This window comes from Chelmon rostratus, chromosome 17 (genome assembly GCF_017976325.1).
Source record: "Chelmon rostratus isolate fCheRos1 chromosome 17, fCheRos1.pri, whole genome shotgun sequence".
Taxonomy (NCBI): Eukaryota; Metazoa; Chordata; class Actinopteri; order Chaetodontiformes; family Chaetodontidae; genus Chelmon; species Chelmon rostratus.
Genome location: NC_055674.1, coordinates 12,194,539 through 12,202,808, shown reverse-complemented (window position 1 = coordinate 12,202,808; position 8,270 = coordinate 12,194,539). Strand labels below are relative to the sequence as shown.

Sequence of the window (8,270 nt, the reverse complement as noted above, 5' to 3'; positions counted from 1 at the left end):
GATTTAAATATTAAACAGTATTCAACTTGGCCACAGTTATTAACTGCTCAGGCCCATAACACGCAGGACGGCACGCTTAGTAAGCACACCTCCAGTAACTGACAAATTGTAATTTATGGAAATTAATTAAAAAAAAACACTCTCTCATACAGCGTGTGTCCCCTGGTCAGAGGTGTAAGTACTCAGAAAAGCCATTCAGTATTTTACTTCATTGAATGCACAGAAGTTTATCTGATCAGTTAAACAAATCAGGTGAGTCTCCCAAAGTCTCCAGTGTGAAAGTCCCTCTGGACTGACAGGCCTGAGTATTGTTTTAAGACAAATCTGAAAAAATACGTGTGTCCTTTAAGTATCTGAAATTTATGAGTCTGCAGAGTGGCCTCTTGCAGACTCTGACGCTGTGGTATTACACTGTCACACAGATAAAGATCTTAAACCAGCTGAGACATTTTCCCTCTAAACTTTCTCAAACGGTTTGATCTAAATAACCTTTGAAATTCAAATTCTACTCAAGTAGATTTAGTCGATAAGACCTCTGTTATTGATTTGTACTTTTACTTACATAATGGATGTGATTACTTTTTCCACTGCTGGCTTTTCACCACCAAGTGTCTGCCTACATTATATACCGTTGGGTAGTTTAATTTATAGTAAAGAGTTCTATATAATTGACTCATCATATGTTTTGTCAAGTCTGTACATGAAAAGTAACAATATCTGTCAAAGAAATGTAGTGGTGAGGTCAAAAGTAGTGCATAAATGATATAAAAGTACCTCAAACTTGTATTTAAGTACTATTAACAAGACCAGGCATGGTTGGAGCACTCTCCATCCTTACCTGTGAACAACTGAGCCTTTCCAGGGTACTCCCACCTGTTACCAATCAACCTGTTTACCTGTGGTTGATGAACAGGTGTTTTTGAATTATTCCACAATTTTCCCGGTCTTTTGTTGCTCCTGTCCGAGCTTGTTTGACATGTGTTGCTGCATCACATTCAGAATAAGCAGATATTTACAAAAATCACTGAAACTGATGAGGTTAAAAAATGAAATATATTGTCTTTGTACTGTTTTCAGCTATATGTCAAAGATGATTACTGAAATTTCACTCACAAAGCTGTGAATGAAGTGGTCACATGACTCCTAGGTCATCTCTTCTTGCTGAAAGTGGTGCTGTCAATCATCCCCGGTCTCCTCTGCTTAGTTTTGTGCTCTCTTTGGAAACTATTCCAGACCAGACAATCTAAACATTTTATCACCTTACTCGCTATCACAGACAGAACAGAATGGACCTTACAGAAGCCCGCCAAGGGACCAGCATGCCCCCTTCCACTTCGCCCGCTCCAGGGGACGTAACAACCCTGGCTACTGTGGATATAGTGGTGCTGGTAGTCTACTTCCTACTGGTTCTGGCTGTCGGCCTCTGGGTAAGTACAGGGTGAAGAGAGGTCTCTGTCTCTGCAGTACTAAAACCTGTGGTGTGTGGAACGCTGTTCTGGGTTGTTATGAACTGAGAGATCATGGCTTCAAAAATCAAAATGTTCCGCACAGACTCTTTGCCTTAATGCTGCTGACATCCTTCAACAGAACAGAGCAGAATTATTCTGTATCACACTAACTTTGTCACAGGTTACATCCCACTTTCAAGGCCTGCTCGTTGCAAAGATCTCTGTTCATTCATTAGATTCTGGGAACCTGTGTTTAAAAAGCAGCCTGTCCATGCTTGAATAGAGATGGAATAGGACCCTTCTGAATCATGAGAGAGCTGCAGTACATTGACTTTGATGGCAGTTGACTGTAAAACACAGCTGAGCCTGATGACCACATATCAGGCCCGTATTAATATTTAGCTTGTGATTTTGCATCACGTCACTTTCCTTGAAACATGAGATAAGAGGTAATTTCCTGTTTGTCAGGAAATGCCTTCTTTTCTCATGCTTTTTTTTTTTTTGTGGTCTGAACAGATTCTGCTCGGGCTCCTGCTCTACATCTCCAGAACATCTGCTCAGTGTGTTACTGTAACAGCTGTCAGACACATCATGGTCACTTACGTGCAGTATACGTGGAAGAATGTAGAATTTCATTGGCAGAATAATGAACACAACCCGTGCATGGCGCAGTTTTTAAGTGCTTTACAAACATTTTAGCTTTAAAAGGAAGCAGATATGCCACAGGTGGCTTTTTCTTCTTCATCTACGCTCGGCAGGTTCAGCACAGCAGCAGCACACGGCTGCAGGAAGTGCTGGAGTCACGGTTCTTGCAGCGTTTCTTTCATCTGGAACCCTGTTGCATGGGTCTGATTTTCCTCCACCCCTTTCAAAACCATTCAATGGCTTCAGCTAAAAGAAATAAATCAGTCACCAAGGTGTGGTGCCATGTTTTAGTGCTTGATACTGCACATGATGAAGCTGTCTTATCCCTTAATAGGGGATCCTGTTTGTGATGCCAAGAACTTTCTTCTCAGGTGTTGTGAATCCACAGTTCTTCTGTAATTATATCTTTAAGAAGTGTGTCATTTTTCCGGCAGTCCATGTGGAGGACAAAGCGCAGCACGGTGGACGGATACTTCCTGGCAGGGAAGAACATGACCTGGTGGCCGGTGAGTCAAACAACATCAGATCAAACTAAAAGCTCTCTATCTCTAATTAGTTAACACTGTAAAGGCCAGATGGAGGCGAGCTGTTCTGCAGATCAAAGTGAAGCACTCATGATTCTGATTCGGACTCTTTCATCTATATTTAGGTGGGTGCCTCGCTGTTTGCCAGTAACATTGGCAGTGGACATTTCATCGGCCTTGCAGGGTCAGGAGCTGCCGCAGGAATCGGGGCTATTGCGTATGAGTGGAATGTAAGAAATTGCACATGTGCTCTTAACATAAAAACAAGTTTCATATGATGAACATAGCTGCTGTTTTTCCAAGTCTGAATCATCCAAATGTGATATGTGGTCATCGACAGGGCATGCTGATGGTGCTGCTGCTGGGATGGCTCTTCCTGCCCATTTATATCGCCTCTGGGGTGAGTCCACACATCAAACGTCAAACAAGTGCATGCACACGGCTTTGTCCGTGCAGTCCTTCACAGCCATCTCTGAACTGTCTCTTCTCCAGGTGACGACCATGCCAGAGTACCTGCAGAAGCGGTTTGGTGGCAGGAGAACGCAATTATTTATAGCCGTCCTGTCCTTATTTATATACATCTTCACGAAAATATCGGTATGGTGCAAATCCACAGTGGTTCTGCAGTGTTTCCTGTGTTCAAACAGATATCTACGTGCATGTGTCTGAAAGCTGCTGCATTTTGTGTGTGTGTGTATGTGTGTGTGTTTCTGGACCAGGTGGACATGTATGCAGGTGCAGTGTTCATTCAGCTCGCCTTGCAGTGGAACATCTACCTGGCTGTGGTGCTGCTGCTGGCAGTCACCGCACTCTACACTATAGCAGGTGACCTTTCTCCTTCCTTCGCCGTTTTAAACACCTCTTGCTTAGAAGCGGACACAGGAGTGCTGCCTGTTGCTTGTCCCGCCTGTCTCTGACTGTTTCGCGTTGTGTCCCAGGTGGTCTGGCTGCAGTCATCTACACAGATGCCGCTCAAACTGCTATCATGCTGGCAGGATCTCTCACCCTCATGGGCTTCAGTAAGTCAGATCTGAATGTGCATGACACCCTCACATCACCAGCACTTCATGCTGCAGTTCATCTCACCCTGCTGTCCCCCTGTTGAGGCTTTGCCGAGGTCGGAGGCTGGAACGCTCTAATGGAGGGATACGGCAGCGCCATCCCTTCGGTCCGTGTGCCAAACTCGACCTGCGGCATCCCCCGAGCTGACGCCTTCCACATATTCAGAGACCCCGTGGACTCTGACCTGCCGTGGCCTGGCGTCCTCATCGGCATGTCCATCCCTTCCATGTGGTACTGGTGTTCTGACCAGGTACTTGGATAAACTTGTCCTATCAAATAAGAGCAAATGAAAAGATAAAGAATTAACACTGTGGGTTTAACAGTGGTGAAAAATGTCCAGATATTACAGCTCAGGATATAGAAAAGGCCTCCTCATTTAAAGACACTTTAATCTGTGAATATAAATTAAAGCATGTGCGGCAAGTCTGGTCCCTGCAGGGAGTGTCAAAATGTCAAAAGGTCGTTCATTTAGAGAGGTGAGGGTGTATTTTAGTGTTTTTCCAACTTGTTTCTGCTGCCCTACAAATTCCTCTGAAGTTCGGAATAAAAGAGTATTTATCTAAATATTCTTATCTTGAGAATACGCCACGTTTTGCTCCTCAGAGAGGTTAAAAATTTCTTTTAAACACTATCAGAGATGTTGTTTGTCAACCGGCGAAACCTGAAACAACAGGGGACAGTTCAGCCCCCGTATCTCATTCATGCACAGAAAACCTTTACCCTTCAGACCAGACACGTAGCAGCAAGCTAAGTGATTTCCTTATCCACCCTGATCCACATCTTATAGCCCTCTATTACATGCTGCTGCATATCTAAATGACTCATTAACCAGCGGTCCCTGGGGGTTAACCGAGGGTCTGGGATTCTCTGCAGGTGATTGTGCAGCGATCCTTGGCTGCTAAGACCCTGACCCATGCAAAAGGCGGCTCGCTGCTGGCAGCATATCTGAAGATTCTGCCTTTCTTTGCCATCATGCTGCCCGGCATGATCAGCAGGATACTTTACACAGGTACGGTATGAAATTCACCTTATCATGGATCAAGCCAACAGCTGGGGAAATGTGCTTGACATCACATAGTAATTATTGTAATAAAAGTGCTCTAATGGGTTTTCAGTACTGGTCAAATTAGTTGCATTTAGGCTACATTGATGTGTTGAGAGCTTTAATATTTAAAAAGCAATTAAATGGATTAAACTGAATGGGACTGCAGATGTTTGAGTGTGTGTTTTGATGATATTGTGTAGACGATGTGGCGTGTGCAGACCCTGAGCTGTGTCAACAGATCTGTGGAAACCCAGTGGGCTGCTCAGATACTGCCTACGCCCGACTGGTCATGGAGCTGCTGCCTGCAGGTGAGAGACTGTTTCCCGTGCCGCCTTCCGCTCTGCGTAAACGTGCCTGCAAACATCTCTTTTATGCCAACCTGCTGCGCTTTCCCTCCCAGGACTGCGAGGTTTGATGATGGCGGTGATGATCGCTGCCCTCATGTCCTCTCTGACCTCCATCTTCAACAGCGCCAGCACCATCTTCACCATGGATCTGTGGAAGAGCTTCAGATCTCGTGCATCCGAGTGGGAGCTTATGATAGTGGGCAGGTATGTGACCACCTCTGGACAAGCGGGCATAGCCCAAAATATAGTCCTGGTCTCAGCATATATGCTGTGTACTGCAGCGCTGGTTTAAGCCTGCAACCAAACAAATCAGGCGTTTTTTTTAAAACATGTCAGGAAGTTGAAAAGTTTAAGGAATCAGAGTCTCTGCAAAGGCCACCCTGCTTTTTCCACAGAGCTCTTGAGTTAAAGGTTAAAGGCTTATACACCATGCAGAACATTTCAATCCCACTCAGGCCATCAGCATTTAAAAAGGAACCACATATGGCATTATAGTGCACTTTGGATGAAATCATCCACCAAATTGCATATTAAATTATGACATTTTTTCTGTCATGCTTGCCCAAACCATAACCCCTCTTTCCACATATTCCTAAGTAACGACTTCACCAGATTTTCTTTTCCTGCCTTCACTTGCACAAGCCCTTATGACCAAATGTACGGTGCTGTTCAGATGCACAGTTTTCCATTCCCTGCAAGCCTTTGCAGGACTCAGTGGCGTTAAAAACACGGCTCTGATGTTTCACATGCAGGGTGTTTGTGCTCGTGCTGGTGGTGCTGTCCGTGCTGTGGATTCCTGTCGTCCAGGCCAGTCAGGGTGGGCAGCTTTTTATCTACATCCAGTCCATCAGCACCTACCTGCAGCCCCCGGTCTCCATCATCTTCCTCTTGGGCTGCTTCTGGAAGAGGACTAACGAGAAGGTAAAGTGGTGAAGCCTCAAACTGCGTCTGTGACCGATCAAACCGGTCAGATCGAAGGAAAGTAAAAGTTTATTAAGACTATTATTCACTCACTGAGACACTGAGGAGCGAGATCCTGCAGAGTAGCAGTGTCTGGACACGTGACTGCAAGAATCCAGATCACGGTGTGAATGTATCTCATAGCCATATGAGGGGAAACGTGAGAAATCCCTGTTTTGTGTCACTTTTTGAGTCCTGCTGTGATTGGATGGTGAAACGTGTGATTGCGGACTCTCCTCTCCCTCAGGGTGCATTCTGGGGCCTGACCGTGGGCCTGCTGGTGGGCTGCATCCGCATGCTGCTGGACTTCATTTACCCTATGCCCCTGTGCAACGAGGAGGACGACAGACCCGAGGTGTTGAAATACGTCCATTACCTGTACTTCTCCATCTTGCTGTCCGTCATCACCCTGGTTGTGGTGGTCGCAGTCAGCCTGGCCACGGAGGAGCCCACACCGGAGCAGGTGAGGCCACTCAATCAGATAGAGTAATAATATAAGGAGGATCTGCTCATTATAACCAGTGGTGGAATGTAGCTAAGTACATTTACTCATGTAATATAAGAATTAAGCCCACTTCTTATGCCACTTTTTACTTCTACTTCTCTACATTTATCTGACAGCTTTAGTGACTTTACACATAATATTTTTGCATCATAAACATGTGACGAGTTTATAAAAGATGATGTTTTCTTGTATGTTAAACTGTGCAACAGTTTATACAAATACAGCTGCAATGATTAGTCGGTTAATCCATTCATTCGTCGTTCATTGGCAACATTGTTTGTTTCATGATTCCAGCTTCACAAATGTGAGGATTTGCTGCTTTTCCTTTTGTTTGTTTTTTTTTTTTCATAATTGTTGATGTTTTTACTATTGGATGGACCAAACTAAGCATCATGAAGGTGTCACTCAGGACTTCTCACTATTTTTTGAATATTTACAAACAAAACAATCGATTAATGGTTGAAAATAAGGAGCAAATAAGGAGCTGTCTAATACAGAATAGTTTAAAATGAGCTCCACCTCAACCAGCTACAAGAGTCAGATCCTGCATTTTTCTGCATTCAGTAGAATTACTTTTCATGCCTCAGGGACATTTTCATGATTATAGATACATAATTTTACTTAAGCAACATTTTCAGTGCAGGACTTTTACTTGTAACAGTGTTTTGATTGTGACATTAGTACTTTCACTTAGGGACCTCAGTACTTCCTCTACCACTGATTATTACATCACTCTACAGCACCACTAGATGTCAATAACACCTCGGGCTACCTTTTGCACAACCTGACATTGCATTAGCTTGCAGTACACTGATTTAAAACTGTGACCAGATTTATCGTCATTTGGGTCCTTCAGTAAAGTATGTTGGCCTGTTTTTGCTGTAATTTTGCTGACTGCCAGCCAAACTTTCTGAAACATCTACAGGAGAAAAAAAAAAGATTTTCTTGTTTGGAAGTTCACTTTGCACAGTGTGTCAATTTTTGTTTATTTCACAGATTAGTCGCCTCACCTGGTTCACAAGGTTTGACCCAGTGGAGCCCAAAGAGCAGGTCTTCTCAGTGGAGCGGAGCACTAAGACCTTAGAGATTACCAGTCAGACCAATGAGATGGGAGAGCAGGAGGGCAGCAATGGAAACACATGTCATTTCAGGAAAGGTGGGTCTCTCTCCTGCTTGGCGTGACACTTTTCCATTTGACCATCTGTTGGTCTAACTGCTGAGCACACCCTCTCTCTCTCTCTCTCCAGACTCTTCATCCTCTGTGTCCAGCGTCCAGAGGCAGTCCAGGCTGACGTCTGCCCTCTACTGGCTGTGTGGGATGGAGAGAAGGAGGGAGGGAGGCAACAACCTCGTGACGCCTCCTGCACCTGAGACGACTGTCTGTTCCCTGGAAGAAAAACCACGTCTACGAATCATTGTTAACGTCAACCTCATCATTTGCCTCTCTGTAACTGCCTTCATCATCGGCTACTGGGCTTGACAGGCAGGTCTTGACACTCTGATTGGACACGTGGAGCATGGGGTGGGTAAAACTTTGTGAACAGTCGTTTCTGTGCCTTCAAAACACACTGGCAAACTCACTTTACTTGTAAATGAATCATATGCCAAATTCCATTCATTTGTAATGACAATATTTGTAACATTGGTGATTAAAGTTTTTAACTAATTATAGCTGTTAAACTGATGATGATGCTGCTGCAGGTCAAGTCTTTTTCACACTTTGTGTCCACCTTT

The 8,270-nt window shown here is 44.4% G+C and overlaps 1 protein-coding gene across 2 annotated transcripts; it reads left to right on the top strand.

Moving 5' to 3' along the window:
• Positions 1 to 2,569: 2,569 nt before the first annotated feature.
• slc5a11 (solute carrier family 5 member 11) lies at positions 2,570 to 8,016 on the top strand. Of its 2 annotated transcripts, none has more exons than XM_041957733.1 (14): positions 2,570 to 2,599; positions 2,743 to 2,847; positions 2,958 to 3,017; positions 3,110 to 3,214; positions 3,337 to 3,442; positions 3,556 to 3,636; positions 3,724 to 3,929; positions 4,553 to 4,688; positions 4,925 to 5,032; positions 5,125 to 5,275; positions 5,824 to 5,992; positions 6,279 to 6,494; positions 7,533 to 7,659; positions 7,784 to 8,016. In XM_041957733.1, the coding sequence occupies exons 1-14, from the start codon at positions 2,585 to 2,587 to the stop codon at positions 8,014 to 8,016; spliced, it is 1,818 nt and encodes a 605-aa protein (XP_041813667.1). In that variant the 5' UTR covers positions 2,570 to 2,584. The 2 variants fall into 2 exon arrangements, with proteins under 2 accessions (XP_041813667.1, XP_041813666.1); XM_041957732.1 differs by having other exon boundaries at positions 7,533 to 7,692.
• The last annotated feature ends 254 nt before the right edge of the window (positions 8,017 to 8,270 follow it).